Genomic DNA, 22279 nt, shown 5'->3' on the forward strand with positions numbered 1-22279 from the left:
GGAGTGGAATTGCATTCCATCAAGGCAACGCTAGGTCACCCACAGTGATAGTGGCTCACCAGAAATTCCGGAAGCTTAATTGGGAAGTTCTTATTTATCCAACTTATAGACCGAACCTGTCACCCAGTGTTCTTGTTTATGGCGAATAATTTTTCTTGTGAAAAATTACCTTCAATATGGCAACAAACAAACGAAACGGTGCTGATTCAGATCATTTTAAATATCCTAAATAAAACTTACAACAATAATGGATGTCTCTTTACTGGACTGTGTATAAAATACTGCCCGCCCTGCATTCACCGAAACACGTCGCGCGAAAATATTTGTCCTGACTCTCCAGTTGCTCGCAGACAACTGACCAGCCGCTCATTCGTTAGCTAGGAATGCCCTCTACCGAATTCAGTTGGTGCGCGCACGCTCCTACAAAAAATTAGTTTTTTTACTTCCCGGACAATCCCTCTGAATGTGCTCTGTTCAATCCACCAATACCTGTGTAAGCTGACGTTGAGGAAAAGACTTCGTCAGAATCGGGAAGGACCTCTCCGACCCGTTGGATGCCTTCTCCAATCTACTGCTGGAGACAAAAATTCGAGCTGCAGTGCTGAATCGAGAAAGTACAATCTTCTATAAGAGTGGACACATGCTAGCGTACACCGATGGTATTGATATCATTGGTCTAAACAACCGCGGCGTTACTTCTGTTTTCTCCAGAATGGATAAGGAAGAGAAGCAAATGGGTCTGGTAGTGAACGACTTGCAAGACGAAATAACTCATATCATCAAACAAACAGCAGTCGAACTAGCGACTTGGCTTCTACGTCACTGTTAATAGTCATAACTTCGTAGTCGTCAGCCTCGAAATCCAACGCAAAATAACTCTTGCCAACAGGAGCTTCTTCGGTCTGAGTAGGGAATTGAGAAGTAAAGTCCTCTCTCGACAAACAAAAACCAAACTCTATAAGTCACTCATAATTCCCGTCCTGCTATATGGTGCAGAGGCTTGGACGATGTCAACAACGGATGAGTCGACGTTGCGAGTTTTCGAGAGAAAGGTTCAACGAATGATTTATGGACCTTTGCGCGTTGGCCAAGGGCAAATATCGCATTCGATGGAACGATGAGCTCTACGAGATATACGACGACATTGACATAGTCCAGCGAATTAAAAGACAACGACTACGCTGGCTAAGTCATGTCGTCCGTATAGGTGAAAACACTCCAGCACTGAGAGTTTTCGACGCAGTACACCTTGTGAGAAGCAGAGAAAGAGGAAGACCTCCACTCCGGTGGAAGGACCAAGTGGAGAAGGACCTGGCCTCGCTTGGAATATCCAATTGGCGCCACGTAGCGAAGAGAAGAAACGACTGGCGTGTGGTTGTTAACTCGGCTATAATCGCGTAAGCGGTGTCTACGCAATTAAGAAGAAGAAGTCGTAGATACTTGTTATCTTGGAACAAGTGCAACTAACAACAATGTCAGCCTCGAAATACAACGCGGAATAACTTTTGAAGGAACGACGACTGCCGCGCTGCTGTGAACTCGGCAATAACTGCGTAAGCAGTGTCTACATCAATAAAGAAGAAGAAGATTTACAATTATTGTTAAAATATAGGTAGTAGTACTCGAATATATAAAAATCATGGTTTGCGCCGCTGATTTCTCATAATAAAACTGATGTTTCTGTATATACTAGCTTCTAGTTCTATGGAACACTAAGCTTCGATTCATTTATTACTAGGAAATTGGTAAAAGTTGTTTAGGATGCTGATAATAAAAGAATTAATTTCAAGATTTTATATGGATTGATTCAGCTTGATGTCACTAGATCCATACCAAAAAGCTTCTTTAAACAAAAATACATATCCTTAGCAATTCTCGAAGTTGTCTGCGAGACTCAAAAAGGCGCCATATAACATGAGAAGTGAAGCCTAAAAGCTTGGGCTAAGATTTGAAAACCCACGCATAGATAAATGTAATCAGTTCACAGATGAGCGCCTCCCATAACCGTTGACATTGTGGAACGAATAATTGGTTGCTAGAAGCTAGCTCTGTCATAGCTACACACATGTGCTGTAGTTATCAACAGACTTTGAATATATGTACTTTACATACACAATGCATATGTGATGCATATATGTATGTACATATATAAACTTGTGCACATACATAAGTGAATATGTGGTACATACATAGATAAATAAATGACAGCAGCGATTGCAAGTGCAATGTCACCTGTCAGTGAGGCGCTCACGTAATAACTTTTACTATTAACAGAGCACAGTTGGCTGATTTTTCAGATCAACTAATGATTACAATTTTGTGCGTTTGTAAATACGTATGTATGTATGTATATAATAGTATATACATATATATTTATGTGTATACAAGTCAATGTGTTGGCTTATTTGATTTGATTCATTGATGGGTTGGTGCTCGCACCAAGTTTGGGCCGCTTAATATCAGCAGAGAAATTAAAATGTTTAATATGCCAAACACATAGGCGCATAGTCAGTAAGTCGGGTGGACAACAATTACAATGTAACAGCCAAAAGTTGTGCAAGCGAGGGCACGCAGGTGTGTGAGTGTAGGTGTGATTGTTTGCTACTGCTGACCGCAGGTCTCCACTGAAAGCTTTCTTATGCTGCTTTGTTTTGTTTTCTTTTTTTATTTCATTCAATTTTCTCTGGCTCATTGTTGCCTACATATGCTTAGTGGTTGTTTGTGGGCAAGGCCAAAGCCGAAGAAAGCATAATAATAGTGCACTGATATGGGCTCACTGCAAAGTAAGACAAGCACGCATGCGCAGCTGACTCAGAAAGCACATGCGCGTACCAACGCAACGGCGCTCTTCACTTTGACATACCTAAACACAGTGGTAGCCAATAGTAGGTGCCGCTTTCAACTAGCTTTAATATCACAATGATTTCAGATGACAACCATAAAGAATATTTTCAAGTTACTCGTAAGCTTTCTTAAATCTCGTAAAATTGTTGAGATCATTTATATTAACATAAGCATTGGCAACATTTGAGATTTCAAAACCTCTCACCAGTTCTAAAGTTTTTCAAAAAAATTGTATATATAACAATGGCTGGCAATTCGACGGAACCAGCGATATCGGATTACTATAACAGTGTATGCTATAGCTTTCGCGCCATGATAACCGACTTTGTGATGCCTGAAATTGAAGCTCGTGACATCCCAAACATCGCATCAATCAATGTATTGATTATCACATCGTTAGACTTTTTCCTGTGGAGATATAAAAAGTCTGAAATCTATGCGAACAATGTCGCTTTGATTCAGGCCTAGGCCTTGGACCGGTTACCAGTCGAAATGCTCGAAAATTGGTCTCATAAGATGGACCATCTGAGACGTAGCTGCGCCAACATTTGAAAGAGATAATCTTCAAAAAATAAATGTCAGCCTTCCTTCGAATGAGTAAACATTATCCATTAAGTTTGAAGTTTCTGTGGTATTTCTTTAAAAAAGTAGAGAACCTCGAAATGGATCACTCTTTACTCTATAGTGATCGTCAGTTGCATTAATATTCGTATCTAAATTTGAAATTACAGAGGAATGCATTACATAATTTTTGGATAGCGGTCCATTAGTTTCTTCTTCAGAATGCTCATAATTTTGCATAACACCCGACACCTCTCTTTATTGTCTTTTGCCTTAAAATTTTAAGTATTTATTTTTTTTTTTACTAATATTATTAAACTATGAACTTTTTAAGTTATTATTTCTTATATTTACTATCTATTATTAATTTTATTAATTTTTTTTATTAATTTAATATCTATATTTATTTTTATTTTTTATAATCTTATTTAATAAACTTTTAATTTATTTACTATTTTTTTTATTTAATTATTTTATTTTTTTATCTATTTATTTTAATAATTTATGTATTATTTATTATTATTTAGTTCTTAATTTAATTATATATTTTTATTTTTTAATAATATATACCTTTTTTTTTACTATATTTTTCATTTTATTTTTATATATTTATTAAAAAATATTTTTACTATTATTTTTTTTATTATTATATATATAATATTTAATTACTTTTAATTTATATATTTATTTTTTATATATCTATTTTCTTTATTTTAATAAATCTATTATTTTTTTTCTTCTAATTAAAATTTTCTTTTAATTTTAAAATTGTTTATTATTTTTATATTTCTATATCCCTTTTATTTTTATCTTTATAATATTATTTTATTTTCTATTTTTTTTTAAAATTTTTATTTAATTTTAAATATTAATTTAGTCTTATTTATATACTATTCTATATAACTAAAATTTTTTATTAACTTTATTTATTATTAATTTATTATTTTATTTTATTTTTTTTCTATAATTATTTTATTTTTCTTTTTTTTATTAATACTTTTTCTTATCTTTAATATTTATTATCTATATTTTTATTTTTCTTTTTTTTTATTTCTTTTTAATAATTTATTTTTTTATATATTAACTTATTTATAATTTTATTCTATTTAATTTTTATATATATATTATTTTCTTTTTTTTTTTTATATATTATTTTTTGTAAAAATTCTTTATTATTACTATTAGTTTATATTTACTAAATTTTAAAACTTTTTATTTTTTCACTTTTATTTTTTCTAATTTAATTTATAAATTTTATCTTTATTTTATTTTTTATATATCTATATTTTTTTTAACTATATTTTCTTAATTATATTTTTAGTAAAATTATTTGTATAATTGTTTTTTTTTTCTATAAATATTACATAACTTAAAAATTTATTCTTAAAATTTATTATCTTTTTTATTTTTTTCCTTAAATATATTATTGTTATTAATTTTATTATATATATATTCTTAGCTAAATTATATTACTTATTATTCTATTATCTAAATTAATATTATCCTTTACTTTTACTTCTTTATTTTTATTTCTTATTATACTATTTTAATTTTTTCAATTATAATTTTATTATTTTTTTATTATTTTAAAATTATTATATATATTTCTTTATTCTTATATCCCCTTAAATATTCCTTATGTTTTATTTATTTTATTATACTTTAACTTTTTTTTTTTATTAATTTTTTTATTAATTAAAGCTTTTATTTTATTTTCTTCTACTTAATTTTTTTTACTACATTTTATTTTATATATTTATTTTTTTTTAAATATTTTTCTAATTTTTTTATTATTTTATATTCATTTAAATTTATATACTATTTTCTTCTATCCTTTATATTATTATCTTATTACATATTGTTTTTTATCCTATATTAATTATTTTTTTTTAATTTATATTTATAAATATATTAAATAATTTAATTTAATTCCTATTAACTTTATTATACTTTCTTAATCTCTTATTATTATCTCTTTCATATATATATTGTCTTTTTTTATATTTTTATTATTATATTTATTTATATTTATAACATTATATAAATTATAAAGTTATATCTTTATTATTTTATGTTTATTTTTAAAATTTTTATCTATATTTTATTCTTTTATTATTTATTAATATTTTTCTATATTTACTAAATAATTCTACTCTATTTTGTTATAACTTATTTTTTATTTTATTAAAATTTTTTTTTAATAGTATATAAAAAATCTAACTTTATTTTAATAATTTATCCTATAACTTTATTTAATTAATTCTTTGTTTTTGTTATTACTATTTTATTTATTTATTATTATAATATATATTTTATATTTTTTTATTTATCTTTTATTTTTATAAATTATTTTATATTAATTATCTCATTTTTAAATTTTATATATATTAATTTTTAATATTTTTTTTTTATTTCTATTATATTATTTTTTATTTTTATTTCGCCTTTTTTATTAATTTATTATTTTATACTTAATTTAAACTTTATTTATTTTAATTATATTCTACTCTATTTTTTAATTCTTTTTTATTTAATTATTATTTTTTTTCAATTTAAAATTTATTTATTATTTAATTTTTTTATTTTATTTTTTTCTATCTTACTTATTATATAATTTTTTAATAAATTATCTTAACCTACTTAAATTTAAATATTATTATTATTTAATTTTTCTAAATATTTTTATATATTTATATTATATATTCTTTTATTAATTTTATTTTACTTTAATATAATTTTATAAATTTTTATTTCTATCTTTTTTTTTTTTTTTTTTATATTTAATATTTTAAATCTCTTATTTTCTATTATTATATTAATTTTAAAAAAACTTACTATTTTTTAAATTATATTCTTTTTTTCTTAATACTTTAATTTTTTTAATTTTAATTATCTTTTAAGTTTATTTATTAAATTTTTCTTATAATATATATTATTATTAGACTATTCATATTATTTAATTTATAGGTAGTTTTGGACATCAAACTATGTGACAGCACTATTTTTAGGTATAGTAAGAAATGCCACCAGCCACCTAGTACATAGATTTCTTCGATGAAAACTGTGTGGCAAAATGGGCAGTATCAATACTGGCCCCAGGAGAATATATGTACATATAGGAATTTCAAACATAACTCAGTAGGTAATGACGGTTTGGCAGGCACCGACTTATGATCGCACTTTTCAATTGTGAAAGCAATTCAAAGATAAAACTAGAAAAGGAGATAGGTGGTGTAAGGCAGGACACCAGGCATGACAACAGGAACTCCAGCGTTGACTTTACATAAAAAGCAATTGAGAACATATCCTAATTTCTATCGGCCAGAATTGCCAAAAGCTCCGTAAGGATCGGGAAGGACCTCTCCGAGCCGTTCGATACCAAACGAGGTTTCAGACAAGGCGACTCCCTATCGTGCGACTTCTTTAATCTGCTGCTGGAGAAAATTATTCGGAGCCTGCAGGAAACTAATCGAACAGGTACAATGATTTTATAAGAGTGTACAGCTGCTGGTGTAGCCGATGAACTAAACGCACTCCAGCTCTTAAGTATCGACGCAGTACCCGCCGCGGGAAGCAGAGGAAGAGGAAGACCTCCACTCCGTTGGAAGGATCAAGTGGAGAAGGACCTGGCTTCGCTTGGCACCACGTAGCGAAGAGAAGAAACGACTGGCCCATTGTTGTTGACTCGGCTATAATCCCGTAAGCGGTGTCTACGCCAGTAAAGAAGAATTGCCTTCGAAAGCAGAGCAGCAGTGGCGAGTGTCCCCAGAAGCAAGCGACTTCCCTTTTACTGCGTGCCAGGTCACAAAGGCATCGACGGCAATGATATAGTGGACGAAGTTGCCAACTTAATATACGATGTTCAGGGTATAAAAAAGAATTGAAATGGATGAGAATTTTAGTGCATTTTTAAATATATATATTTTTTTTACTATTGCCCTTCAACTCTTCCCAGCTACTTATTTCATTCTTAAAATGTCTCTGAAACTTAACTCATTGCCTTTTAAAACCTTTATCGCCTGCACTTCCCGACTTCGCGCAATTAAAATGCCACCAATTCATACACAGTCATTAAGTCACATACATACATTTCACACACACTGTATGCAAAGTGCGCATGCGCGGCATCGCTTTGTTAAACGAAGAAGTGCTAAAATGGAATGTAAATGGAAGTATGGAGAAATTTCAAAAACGACACAACAATAGCAACGGCAGCACCAGCGGCTACACGCTGCTGAGGTGCAAAAAATATTCAGTTTGTTTTGCTACATCCATCCATACAGACGCGAAGCACGGTGCGCTTGCGCAGAAATCGATCAAGAGTACAATTTTGTGAACACAAAGTCGTAAAGTGGTTCTTACAGCGCTACGCAGTATAACGGTATAAATAATTGTTGCATAAGCAGAAATAGAAAAGACTAAGATTACCTAACCGCTTAGCATAATAACAATCAATCAGTCAATCAGTTACGCTGTTTATATTGTCTACACATAAAATATGGCTAAACTCTTGCATCAGTTTGTTGTGGTTCTGCTTCTCAGCCTGAGCGCCGTCTCTTTGGTGTGGGGACGTGCGACTAAAACAAAGGCGACAGCAGCACCGCCGGCAGATAATAGCAAACAATTGTTTGTCTTCGGCAGCGGCAAGGAGACGAGTCCGCCAAATTTTATACGCCTGGTCGTCATGCGGCTCATTTACGGACTCGCCTCGACAATGGGTCTAGAGGAGCGACTGGAAGATGCCTTCAATGGCGCTTTTGTGCCGCCCAATGCCGATGGTGGTGGCCTCTTTAGTTTCGGCGGTTACGATGACGATGATGATGGTGGCGACTTTGGTGCGCTCTTCGATGATATCTAAAGCGGCGCCGGGCCAACAAAGTAAAGGTGCCGTGTGCCCTGTATGCCGTGTAATAATTATTACATTCAATTATAATTTATATAACTTTCGAATCGACTTTCATTGGCGTATATACACACATATTTACACTAGCGCGTGCGTGTGTGTATGTAGGTCAAAATGTGTACGAAAAGAAAGATAGAGTGACCAAAAATATAAAATTAAATTATTTTAATTTAATTTAAATTATTTATTTTATGTAAGTGTAGTTGTTAAATGAATAGTCTTTAAGTAAACAAAATGTTGGACATTTTTTTCGCACACTAGTGTGAAAAAATTCTAATTATGTCATTTGATAAAAACGGAAACGCTGAAAAAGTGTTACGAAAGTGGCAAAAAAACCAATAAAAATACATACAAACATATTATTGAACCAAACGTGTTATTCATTCTGCAAAGTCAAATATTGAAAAACTTTCTACTCTGCATACGCGCACATATTTCAGTATATATATGTACATATTTATTTGTATACAGTATATAAAAATTTTGGTTTGCGATGAAATCGAAAATTAAATATTAATAAGTAATTAACTGTTGCGCGCATAGCACATATATGTATATACAAACATTTATTTTTCAGCAGAAATTGGTATTTTAAGGTTTTTCAATTCAAAAGTTTCAGTTATGAAAAACTTCGAGTTATTGGAAGTTGGATAACGATCGTCACCTAAAATGCAAAAGAAAGTAATAACATTTTATGAAATTTGCAGGGAAAAGAATGAAATACGTAATAAAATGGAACATGAGTGAAACAAAATTTAAATATTGGTTAAACTGGGTCATATCTCATAGCAGAACTTTAAAATGTTGGGCATATGTACTTATATAAGTATATGTAATTCGAAGTAGTGAATCGTAATTAATAAAGCACTCAATTTCAAATTTTTTGATCATACGTTGGGTAGAGTTTTTGACTTTTAAATAAACACGAATAATAAACAAATGGATTAATAGATAAATATCAATTTATTTGCATGACTCACTTTTTCTCGTAACAAAAAATTAACTCCTGCAAATTTCCGTGCGCGTTACGAGGGCGGCTATAATTATTCTGGCCTTATAATGAAAATAGGCATATTTATCAACGAAAATGGTTTTTTTTTCGGTTGGATTTGACTCGTCTGGAAGTCCAAAACGGGTCGATTGCTGTTTTGCTTCGGAGATCATTACGCATAGATCCATGATCGTCACATGTGACGATATTATAAAAAACGTCGTTGGAAGCCCCGCGTATTTTTTTCAGCATTTCTTTAGACAATCCAACCTCCTCCCCACGAGCCTTTTTTGAGCGATTGTCAAATTGTGCGGGATCCAACGAAACAAACCTTTTTTACGGCCAGGGTTCTGCAAATCGAATGTATGCGGTGGGAGAAATGCATAGGCGTGCCTCTATCTGAAGGTATGTTACATGGGACGTTTCTTGCAATTTCAGTTCACGTACGGCAACCGATGTTTTTTGGCACAAAACGGCTGGTTATTGGACGACCTGCACGGCGGAATTCGTCTTTGAGCGAGCGTCGGCCACGATTAAAATTCGTTGTACCAGTTTTTCACAGTTGCTATAAGGATGATGATTCCAGCCATACAAAGATTTTAGTTCATCGATTGCACTCTTGTCGTGCTAATCCAAGTCGACAAAGTTGTGTAAAAAAATGATGCACGAAAATGTTTTCACGAGTTAATTACATTTTTGGCGAGATGAATTTTTTAATTCCCTGGAAATAAAAATATTCACTATAAATGACAAAACATTTCTGAGTGCTGTTATACTAAAAAATGCAAACTTCCAAGGAAATTTCAGATTGCAAAGTCAGAAATATAATAGCTCGCCTATGTAGTAATAAGGTGTGATATCTGTTTACATCATTATTTCATTCCACTTATCAGGTATTGATGCATTCAAAATGCTTCCGAAAACTCACTTTCGTTATGCATAATCTTCCTCGATAAACTGGTTCTTCAACTTCATGTCAGACACTTCGAACACTTCATTATCTTCCGTATTTTGGTAGTCGTCCCATTTTCGATGTCTTCACTGCTCACTGCGCCGTCCTGCTGGAACCAAATGTTGTCCAAGTATTCCTCTCAATTTGCTTGAAGAAAAATTCGGTTAAACATGCGCGATATCGCTCACAATTGATGGGAATGGCGGTCTTTCTTCATTTTTTCGAAGAAAAATGGGCGGATGTTTCCCCAGACCAAACTCCGCACCATACAGTGATTCGTGCTGGGTACATTGGCTTCTCGACGGATTACGTGCGGGTTTTCTGTGCCCCAAATGTGACAATTCTGACTTATTACACGTAAACATCGAGTGGAAATGAGCTCGTCCGAAAAGATGATTTTTCGGTAAAAAGTGAATGGGGTTGAAGACCTTACCCGTTGGAAAAAATGTCTTTCAATATTACCAGTTTTCTTCTAGCGATAGCGACCCAGTTCGTAAATTTTAGATTTGTTATTGAATATCTGTCACTTTCCGAATGGTATTTGGACGCTTCCAACGGAAATATAGATAATTCAAATTTAGATATTAGACAGCCCACACCTATATTAATCATCTCCCCCACTGTTTTATATCTTTCCAAGATTTTATAAGCACAGCTCTTGGTAATTCATCCATGCTTAATTAAGCAAGCAAAATAGCATCAGACAAAAAATAAAACTTACTATGTTAATAAACGAAGGAACCAGCGGAAGAATATCTCTGAATTCATTCAAGACTTTTGCGAGTTAGCATATTCCAATGGTTTTGCGGACTTACCAATTATCAATGGTATCAAGTTATGCCTATCATCGCATAAAACATAAATCTGATTCTATCCTTAGCTATTTTTCGGCAGCTCGCCCGCCTTTTCGTTTCCGCGACAATAATGTGTTTATCGGGTTTTTTTTTTTTTTCTCTTTTTTCTTTATTATTTCTTTTTCTTCAAACGATAAAATAATCCAGGGTCATCTGGTTAAACTTATTAAAAAACATCAGGTTGTCTTGCGCGAAATCAATAATCACGAACCTCGTTTTTACTTAATGTATAGCTTGGAGAGAATATGTTAAAGGAACAGCTTTTGCTAGTGAAGATATTCGTCAGCGCCTTGGAAAGATGCTTTGCAAGCAGCAATGGAACAATCTTAAGGAAGATCAACCAACGTAAAACAAGATCTTGAGGACTCATTACAAGCAACACAATACTTTGCCGATGCTAATTGAATCGGATTCATGGATCGTGAAAAGGAACCAATAGCCCACCAGCAATGATTACGGTAAAGGGAAGACTCCGCTGAAGCATTGCTAAAGAAGCATGAGCATTGTTTCTGATTTGGAAGCATTTGGCAATACAATACAAGGATTAAAGAGCAAGCTAGAAATGTCGCCAGCAAGAAACGCTGTTGTCGATATCACTGGCCAAGGAGTGTGTTGTAGCTCTCTATGAGTCTACTGAAAAATCACCATTAAGGTGTCAATGAAAAAAAGCGTGACGCGCTTACGCTACAAACTCCAATAATAAAGATGGTGGGACAGGTTATAGAGGTGAACGATCGTCAAGGCTTTGTACCACGCTGCTTACATAAGAAAAATTGAAGAGGTCTTAGTGCAAGTCAGCAAATCTATCGTAGATAAGCCACTCTATCGCTAAACGACAGAACCAAAGCAATTCCCAATACGACATTTATTGGTTGGCACGTGAGAAACGTCAAAATAAATTGGAAACGAAACGTAAAGGCATACGTTTAACTAGTAAGAGAAGCTGTCGATTTGCCAACTGATTAAGGATAAGAAAAATCAGCACAAATCGCTGATGTTGTCGGTGAGGATCTCGAAGCAAGTGGACGTTTTGCAAAGGAAAGTCGACGATTCAACGTGATCTGAAGGCTAACGAAGTAGACGTTTGGCAATATGAATGAAATCGCGGTTACAATGATTCCTCGGACAAACAGAGGCAGCCTTGAAAATTCAATCACAAATGCAAGACCTTACGATAAAGGAATAATCTTACAACAATTGACCGCCGAAAAGGCCAAGCAAACTTGGCCTCTGCTCATGAAGTTGCAACGTTTTCCATCGTGATATCGACGAAAACAAAAGATTGGATGCTGAAAAGAGAATGCTCCTTAACAATGATGATTTAGGAAAAGATTTGCGTGGCGTCAAACATCGCAGTCGATAACACGAAGGTGTGAAAACGTTGGATATGTAGCTGCATGCTCGAAATTTTGCCTGCAAATTATTAATGAACGGTGTTATTTCTGACTTGTCGCTTGAAGGGGTTCCCCACAAAGTTTTATGTCTTGAAATTTGCTAGCCATTCATCACTTGCATGAAATTGTTTTCCAGTGTGCAATTTTGCCCATTTGAGCTTGCCTCTTATCTTTAAAAATTGGACTACATGAACCACTTACGCGCCTTTGGCTAAAAACCATTTATACAACCTTGCCTCAAGAACGGGTATTCGATTTATGTAAAGTTTTCTTGGTTGCAACTCCATGTGTGTGCCTCTAAAATTGCATGACGTTTTTCTTTATTTTTGAGATGGCTGCCTTGATACCTCATAATTCAACGCCAATCGATTTCTATGAATACCTTCATTGATTTTTATCAGCGTTTTGATGCAAATTTATTCTGATTTGCAATAATTTTTTCTGCTTTCTTGAAATTTTTTAACACCCTAACTATAAACAACTCGCAAGTTCAAACGTTAATGAAAAACTACGTATGGACCTCGCGACACCGACAAAAATTTTACAAACAAATTCAGACATAGCAATTATTTTCCTGAGGTTCATTAAGGTACCATCACCAATCATATATGTAGAGTAAAGTCACCCGGTTGATCGAATTTTTTAATACATATTAGTTAAATGGCGGCTGGGTCAAGTTTTCGTCCAATTTTGTCCATTTTAGGAACTAATATTTCATACAAATAAGTCACATTTTGGCCGATTTATTTCACCTAGAAGTTTGAAAATGGTTGGTTTAGATACATGGGAGCTAAGAGAAGTATTGACACGATTTAACCCATTTTTGACACACAGAAATACCTTTGACAGGAAAGGATTGTCGCTGAACTTCAATTAGATATCTCACACATTGACCGATATTTGTGGTAAAAAGCTAACTATCGGTCTGGGCCAACTTTTGGTACTGGGATCCAAATATTCGGTACCTAGGGCTTAAACAGTTTTTCTTAAATTTGAACAATTTTTGGTGATAAGGTGGCATACTTTAAAGAAACTACTAGTTTTATACCGTTATATTGATTTCTTCTTGATTTGTAAACCGGAAGGTGAAAGAATCAAACGAAATTTATAATTAATTTTTGTTACATGGCAAGTAGGCGTGGTTGAAGTCCGATTTTGCCCATTTCATACTGGTTTCCATACAGCCCTTTCATACGAGTACGACCTCGGCGTTAAATCTAATGTTTCTGGCATAGTCAATTAATTTATCGCGCTTTGGGTAGTTTTTAACAGAACCGTTACATGGGGAGTGAGCGGGGTCATTATCCGATTTTATCTTTTTTCACACTGTCGGTACGAGTTCTAATAATGTAAGCGAGAGGCAAATTTGTACATTAATCTTATTAGATGCCGGGGTCTATCCACTTTTTCCAAATAAATAAATCTCCCGTGCAGAACATGCCTTTTGAACTAACAATTCACCATTTTCAAAGATATTTCCTATGCTGGCCTTAAAGCATAAAAAAATGTTAAATTTATATACTTATTTCTCTATGGAAAGTTTGTTCTGGATAAGCCAAAAGGAACGAATTAATTTTAATTGTCTCTTCGCGTGGCGTCAATAGCGAATAAAAACAAGTAAGGAAGGGATAAGTTCGGGTGTCACCGAACATTTTATACTCTCGCATGATAAAGTGATAATCGAGATTTCATTATCCGTCATTTACATATTTTTTATTTTGCTGTAAAATTAATTAGAATTAAATTCTGAGAGATTTACCGATATTTTCGATGAAAAATTAGGTTAGGTTAGGTTAGCCACTGAGTTCTTCTTCGTGTTCGATATTAGGGACCTTGAAAAGTTATAGTCCGATCACGACAATTTTTCCACAAGGAATACCTCAGCTCAAATACCGTATTTGTGTAAAGTTTTATTCCGCTATCATCATTGGTTCCTAATGTATATATTATACAGAGAAGGCATCAGATGGAATTCTAAATAGCGTTATATTGGAAGAAGGCGTGGTTGTGAACCGATTTCACCCATATTTCGCACATGTCATCAGGGTGTTAAGAAAATATTATATACCGAATTTCATTGAAATCGGTCGAGCATTTCCTGAGATATGGTTTTTGGTCCATAAGTGGGCGACGCCACGCCCATTTTCAATTTAAAAAAAAGCCTGGGTGCAGCTTCCTTCTGCCATTTCTTCCGTAAAATTTTGTGTTTCTGACGTTTTTTGTTAGTCGGTTGACGCACTTTTAGTGATTTTCAACATAACCTTTGTATGGGAGGTGGGCGTGGTTATTATCCGATTTCTTCCATGTTTGAAATGTATATGGAAATGCTTGAAGGAAACAATTCTGTAGAGTTTGGTTGACATAGCTATAGTAGTTTCCGAGATATGTACAAAAAACTTAGTAGGGGGCGGGGCCACGCCCACTTTTCCAAAAAAATTATGTCCAAATATGCCCCTCCCTAATGCGATTTTTTGTGCCAAATTTCACTTTAATATCTTTATTTATGGCTTAGTTATGGGAATTTATAGGTTTTCGGTTTCCGTCATTTTGTGGGCGTGGCAGTGGGCCGATTTTGCCCATCTTCGAACTTAACCTTCTTATGGAGCCAAGAAATACGTGTACCAAGTTTCATCATGATATCTCAATTTTTACTCAAGTTACAGCTTGCACGGACGGACAGACGGACGGACGGACAGACAGACATCCGGATTTCAACTCTACTCGTCACCCTGATCACTTTGGTATATATAACCCTATATCTGACTCTTTTAGTTTTAGGACTTACAAACAACCGTTATGTGAACAAAACTATAATACTCTCTTTAGCAACTTTGTTGCGAGAGTATAATGATGGGACCCTTAAAAAAGCCGATAAAAATACTACAATAGCTTTCAATACCCGTGCCTAAAGATTTTTTTTCTGAAAATTTGGAATGTATTTTGCTCTATAACCCAGCGGATTGATCTCTGGAATATTCCACCTTAAAAGAAACTAGTAGCTAGTTGAGGTGTTGGGGACATCAACTGTATTTCACTTAGGGTTAATGTGGGAAAAAAAGGCGCTAGAGGTTCATAACAACCCTAGCCAAGTAGAAGCATCTGATTTCATGTAAACAAAAAAGAAATCGTTGACTTCTCTTGCACCAAATCTAGAATACCCTTCACATATAAATATAAAAGATTCTTTAGAAGAATTTGATTTCGATCAAACAGTTTGCGTGAAAGCTACATATATATACGAGGGCTGCTATATATATTTCTGGCCTAATAAAGAAAATAGGCATATTTATCTACGGAAATGGTTTTTATTTTGTTTTTTTTCCGTTGGATTTGGCTCGTCTTGGAAGACCCACATGGTCGGGCTGTTTCGGGCTCATACGCATAGATCCATGATTCGTCACCTGTGACGATCTTATAAACGTCTTTTGAAGCACCGCGATCGTATTTTTTCAGCATTTCTTTACACCAATCCACACGAGCCTTTTTTTGAGCGATTGTCAAATTGTGCGTGATCCAACGAAAACAAACCTTTTTACGGCCAGGTGTTCATGCAATATCGAATGTATGCTAGTGGATGAAATGCATAGGCATGCCTCTATCTGAAGGTATGTTACATGACGGTCTTGCATTATCAGTTCACGTATGGCATCGATGTTTTCTGGCACAACGGCTGTTTTTGGACGACCTTCACGGAATTCGTCTCTGAGCGAGCGTTGGCCACGATTGAATTCGTTGTACCAGTTTTTCACTGTGCTATCGGATGGTGCTTATAGCCATACAAAGAGTTTAGTTCATCGATGCACTCTTGTCGTGATAATCCACGTCGAAAGTTGTGAAAAATGATAGGACGAAAATGTTCACGAGTTAATTCCATTTTTTGGCCGAGATGAATTTTTTAATTCCCTGTAAATAAAACAATTCACGATTAAATGACAAAACGTTCTGAGTGGTGTTATGCTAAAAAATGTCAAACTTTCCAATGGAAATGTCAGATTGCACCTGGAAACGCTTACTGTTGCCTAGTTCAGAAATACATATAGCAGCCTATGTACATAGTATATGCTAAAGTGAAGCGATATTGCCAGTCATAATAAATAAGCAACTTCTTAAGAAGAAAAGGACGCGTACAAAGTGGCAGAGAACTGGGGGGCTAATTCGCATATGCACAGATAGGTGTAGGATATACTACGAGTACTGTGATGTGAAAGGTGAATTTTTAATTTATACTTCGCGTGTTTTTCGAATCAGTAAATTTATTTTCTGTAAGTTGGTAGTACTGTTAGTACAGCTATGCTAAATTTCACATCAAAATATTCATTAGTATTTGAGATCCGCGTCGTTTTGTGAGGCTCTAAAAGTGAATTCTTCGATTTTGCTAAGTCTGAATTTATTGAACAAAGAAATGCGATAATGCACCATCTGATGCTGCATTGGTCATTCGTGATCATTTCGTCACATTTTCAACTACATAATATCGTGTCGCAATCGCTGCTTTCGCCTTATTTACCTTCGTGTAACTTCTGGCTATTCAGCGAATTCACATGACCACTCCGAGGACTCTATTGAGGATATAAAAGCTGAATCGAAGAAAGCTCTGATGGCCACCACTACGGAGGATTCTTCAAAGTGCTATGATGACTGTAAAATACATTGACATAAGTGTATTGCAGCGGGAGGGGGATACTTCGAAGGAGATGAAATGGACATAATTCACCTTTAAATTTGATCACAGTAGTATACCTATAGTATAAAACAACTATGCTCGCCACACAGATCATTTTTGTACATACTTGTAAATTTATTTTATAAGGTCTCTGCCGTTTCCTTTTAAGTGGTACGAACTTCGTGACAAACTTAATAAACCCTGTTCAGCGTATAAAAATCAAGATGAATTTGCACGTTGTAACTTTAAGCGTACTGTTAACCGGTGTAATCGTTATAGTAATGGCTTTTCAAGCCGCTGTTAGCAAATACATTTTTCCCACAAACAGTAAAATAATTCCGATTATCTGCTTAATTATATGCGTACATACATATGTAAATATGTATGTGCTTACATTTGTTGGAAGTGTCATAAAAATGCAATACAAAGAAACGATTTACGGGCGCTTGCTCTCTTTTCAAATGAAATGCTTAATTAAAATACATACAACTTTTAATGGAGGTGTGGATGTGTGTTTAAATTAATATTTTTCGCACTAAAGTCAGCAGAAAAGCTGGAATGAAGGGAATCCTAATAAAATACAGATGTTGCTATTTTTAAGCTGAGATCGGTATTTATGCGAAACAAAGAAAAAACGTGTGGAAAAAATGATAATTTATATATAATTTTCACATGTACCTACTTACATACATATATACATAAGTATACTATATACATATTATGTATATAAGTACAAAGGTTTGTATGTCGACTTAGCCAGTGCAAAGCCTTACTTTTACTTTTAGTACGTATTGTTTCTTTACACTATAAATATTCCAAATATTCATTTTCTTTAAGTAAGTATGTCACACGTTTAACTGATTTGTGAATATCGAGAAAACAAAAACAACAAAAACCCAATTGTTTGTACAGCAAGTAAACACATTTCTTTCTTTTTCAAATGTACTCGATGCTCTAGTTGGATTAAAAGCTTTGTAGGGCGTTTGAGCAGAAATTCACATTAATGTTATACAGGGATTTCCAATAAGAGTGATATGATTTCTTTAAAAAAAATACACCAATTGTTATTGAATCCAAATTTCTAATACCTTTTCCACTAAATCGGGTCGTACTATATGTCATGAAAGGCACGGTCAATATTGACTTCTAAAGCTTTATTTATTAGTTTTAGTTCATTGCTAAAGAACAACCTGACAAGAAGTAGTCTAACGGCGTTAAATCATAACTTCTTGGAGGTCAACCAATGTCACAATTTCTTGAAATAATGAAAACTCCAAACTTTTCGCACAATAATTCGGTTGTTGCACGTACTGTGTGGCAGGTAGCTCCAGATGTTGTCAAGATCAACTTCTTTCAATTGGAGTTATAAAAAGTTGGATATCATCGATCTATAATGCCTTCAGTTGACAGCAACGGAGTCACTAGCTTTACTTCAAACGAAATACGGTCCAATGATCCCACCAGTGCTAAAACCACACTATATAGTTAATTTAGGTGAATGTAATGTAAGTGTTCATGAATAATTTGTGGATTCTCTTTGCACTAAAACCGAAAGTTTCTTAGATGAAAGTGAGCCTCATCAGAGAATATATTTTCCGCAAAAAAATCGTTATCGTTTTCAAGTTGTTCCAAGGCAAAATGAGCAAATGCACGAAGTTTACGGTGATCTAATCTCTTCTGTTCTTGAACGACAACAATTTTTTATAGATACAAGCCCAAATTTCTCAAAATCCTCCAGGTTGTGGTTTGAGACAGTTCTTTAGAACGTCTTGGAATTGACAAATTGCCTAAACGCCAGCAATATTTTCATTACGTCGAAAATTTATTTTAGTAATAAAATTGAATAATGTGTTCTTGTAACATTATTAACTACAATGAAACACAAATTTCTGATCATGACATATATGTAGTATTAGAAATGGCTGTAACGACACTTAGAATTCATATCATCCCTATTGGAAAACCCGCTAACAAGCTCACAAACAAATGCAAACATGACGAGTCGCTTGAACTAAGAAAAAGAAAAAAAAATCTACCTAAATGCCTGATTTGTTATACCTTGAACCGGGTAAGTTTACAACGAAGTTTGTAGCACCCAGAAGAAGACGTCGTACATCTTGTAGAGTGTATACTATACATATATTTGTAAATAGTTTCGGTGCAGTCGAAGTTAAAGTTTTTCCAAATATTTTGAATAAAAACTTCAATTATCTTAAAAGCTTCCTTAGTTCCTTTGCCTTTTTCAATTGGGCATCATGGTTGACCCTAGATGCAATTGATCAGATGAGCGAAGACACTCTGAATACATACATATTGTTAATTAATATTCGGACTCTACGCAAAATGTGTCGTAGAAATCGCAATCGAGACAATGCCGTATGTCTCAATTCAATGAAAATGGTGGCAAAATTGTTTCGAATTACCTCGATATTCAATACTTTTTCCTAATCTGACACTCAGTGCCTGTTTTGCGGGTTTAAGAAAAAGTTAGAAGATCGCTTTAATCGGTGTATTGTCCTCCACAACAACTATAATAGGAAGACAAGTAAGGAAGCGCTAAGTTCGGGTATAACCGAATATTTTACATTAAAGCCAAGGAAGTACCCTGAAATACCGAAGGCTTGTTAGTTATATGGGGCCCAGGGCGAGTTTCCATTAGATTTTCTCCATTCTAAACACAAAGATGCACCGTTGTGAGAAAAACACAAACTCTCAATTTTATTAACATAACTCATATATTACTCTATATACGCGGTATAAAGTCACCCGTAAGTTTCAAAATCTTTATAATAGGTATGCAGGAGCTATGGGAAAGTCTAACTAGAATAGACCCGAGGACCTGTTGCTTATTATTGGATAACTCCAAAAGTCTTCGTCGGATTTACTTCAATATTAGAGAATATTTCTAAGGTATTACTATATACTCGTACTTTTAGACTACCCCTAATCCCATAAATCTAATAGACTGACTGTTAGTTACTGAATAATTTTTTTTTGCTGCTTTCTTATGAAAATTTCTTGCTTAGAAAGCAGAGCTCCAATTTAGCGAGGAGAGTTCAATTTAGTGGTGTATGGAAGATGGCTTTGATTTCAAATCAGAAACTAACAAAAATTTGATGAAATTGTTGTGAGCACATAGGCTTTTGATCATACATACAAGTATGATCTTATGCACTACAAGTATGTACACAAAAACACAGCCAATAACGAGTTTTTTTTTATTATTAATATTTCTTTAATGATTGACCTATAATATTTTAATAGTCTATTCTATACTTTTATTACGCTTATCAGTTTTTGAGAATTCCCTTCATTATCGCAAAAGAAAAATATATAAGTAAATAAAAAGTATTTATGTACATATGTATATGTCTAAAAACTATAAGATTTTAACTCTCGCATCATGTTGCCATTGTTTTTAAAATTTTAGTTCATCTAACGGTTATGTAACACCTAAAACTACTCGAAATAACAATATATTGGATATATGAGGAAAAGTCAACCAGAGCAACATTATATTAGGAGTATGGGGTTTCAGCTAAGATCTAGAACAATTGCATTCATATTCGGCCTTCAACCATTCAACGAACTCAGAAGAACTTAAATTTTACACCCGAACTTAGACCTTCCTTATTTGTTATACTCTTGCAACCTGTTGCTATAGGTTAGATTAGGTTAGGTAAGATGGCTGATCAAAGATCCCACGTAGACTAACAATTAGTCCTTTGTGATGCCATTGAAAAGGAACTCCCGTGTTCGGACTTACATATTGGCAAAACGCTTTGTAGCCAATACATAGCTACACAGACGCTTAACTTCAACACCCGCCAGTTCGGTGGGATGTCCAAAGGTATGCGTCCCCAAGTGTCTGAGTCTTGACCTCCCAAAAGCGGGACAGTCAAGCAGGAAGTGCTGGCTTGTTTCTACCGCATCTTCTTCCAAACAGCTTCTGCAGTCGGCATCCGTTAAGATTCCCATTCTTACCACATGTAGGCCAATAGGACAGTGGCCTGTTAAAAAACCCACTAACAATGAGAGGTTAGCCTTACTGAGGGCTAAGAGATTATTGGATCTCAGACGATCTATCCTGGGCCAGAAGGCTTTTGCAACCGCACAGGTGCCGGTGCTGGCCCAGCGTTGGACGAGCATCCGCGTGGCCCAGCTATCTAGTAGTAGACCACAAGAAGAAACAGGATCACCGATCCGTTCCCATTCTACCGATAATGATTCTAGGGTACCTTTCCTTGCTAACTCATCAGCTTTGCAATTGTCTGTAATTCCGCTATGGCCCGGTACCCACACCAGTCTAATCACAAAAACTCTAGCTGCTAGAGATAACGACGTTAGACATTCTTCGACCAACCCTGAACGCACTGCGAATGAGTTCAAGGTCAATATAGCCGCTCTACTATCTGAGTGAATAGTCACTTCTCTGAAGGTGGATGCACTCCGTAGCAGCAAATCAGCTGCTACCTTGATGGCTGCGACCTCAGCCTGGAATACACTACAGTAGAAACCAGATTCTCTGAGTCTGATAGCCATCTTCGCGGCTATGCATCTACCGGCAATGTCCACCGGCGTTATATTCTATATATGTACCTATGTTGCTATAGAGTAATATAGTTTTGTTCACTTAATGGTTGTATGTATCACTTAAAACTAAGGGAGATAGATAAAGACTTATATCTCCCTCTAATATTGGGTTGTCAAAAAAGTCTTGCGGTATTTTCGCTAGTTGGCGCTGAAAGCGCGTAGTTCTAGTTTTATTCGTCGCATCGGGTCATGCTATACCTTTTTGGAAAGCTCATCTCACGCGCTAACACGTATTTGATTGATTGTCTTTCTTTTAAGTCGCAAACATGGAGCAAAATAAAGAGAAAATACGGCATATTTTATACGTACAGTAAGTACTACTACGATAAAGGCAAAAATACATCTCAAGCTGCCAATAAAATTTGTGCTGTTTATGGACCCGATACAGTTTCCATTTCCACCGCACAATGATGGTTTCAACGTTTTCGTTCTGGTGTAGAGGTGGTCGAAGATGCGCCACGCTCCGGAAGGCCTGTCGTCGAAAATTGCGATAAAATCGCTGAATTGGTCGAAAGAGACCCGCA

The 22279-nt window shown here is 34.4% G+C and overlaps 1 protein-coding gene across 1 annotated transcript; it reads left to right on the forward strand.

The window, feature by feature from the left end:
• The first annotated feature begins 7592 nt into the window (after positions 1–7592).
• On the forward strand, positions 7593–8718 carry LOC105223766 (uncharacterized). The gene has a single exon (XM_011201596.4). It carries the CDS (start codon positions 7904–7906, stop codon positions 8261–8263), a length of 360 nt encoding a protein of 119 aa, XP_011199898.2. The 5' UTR covers positions 7593–7903; the 3' UTR covers positions 8264–8718.
• Positions 8719–22279: the final 13561 nt, after the last annotated feature.

The sequence above is a fragment of the Bactrocera dorsalis genome, chromosome 1 (assembly GCF_023373825.1).
Source record: "Bactrocera dorsalis isolate Fly_Bdor chromosome 1, ASM2337382v1, whole genome shotgun sequence".
NCBI lineage: Eukaryota > Metazoa > Arthropoda > Insecta > Diptera > Tephritidae > Bactrocera > Bactrocera dorsalis.

What these genes read in the sequence shown, in the direction of transcription:
- LOC105223766 (XM_011201596.4), top strand. Translation starts at nt 7,904, where the DNA reads ATGGCTAAACTCTTGCATCAGTTTGTTGTGGTTCTGCTTCTCAGCCTG.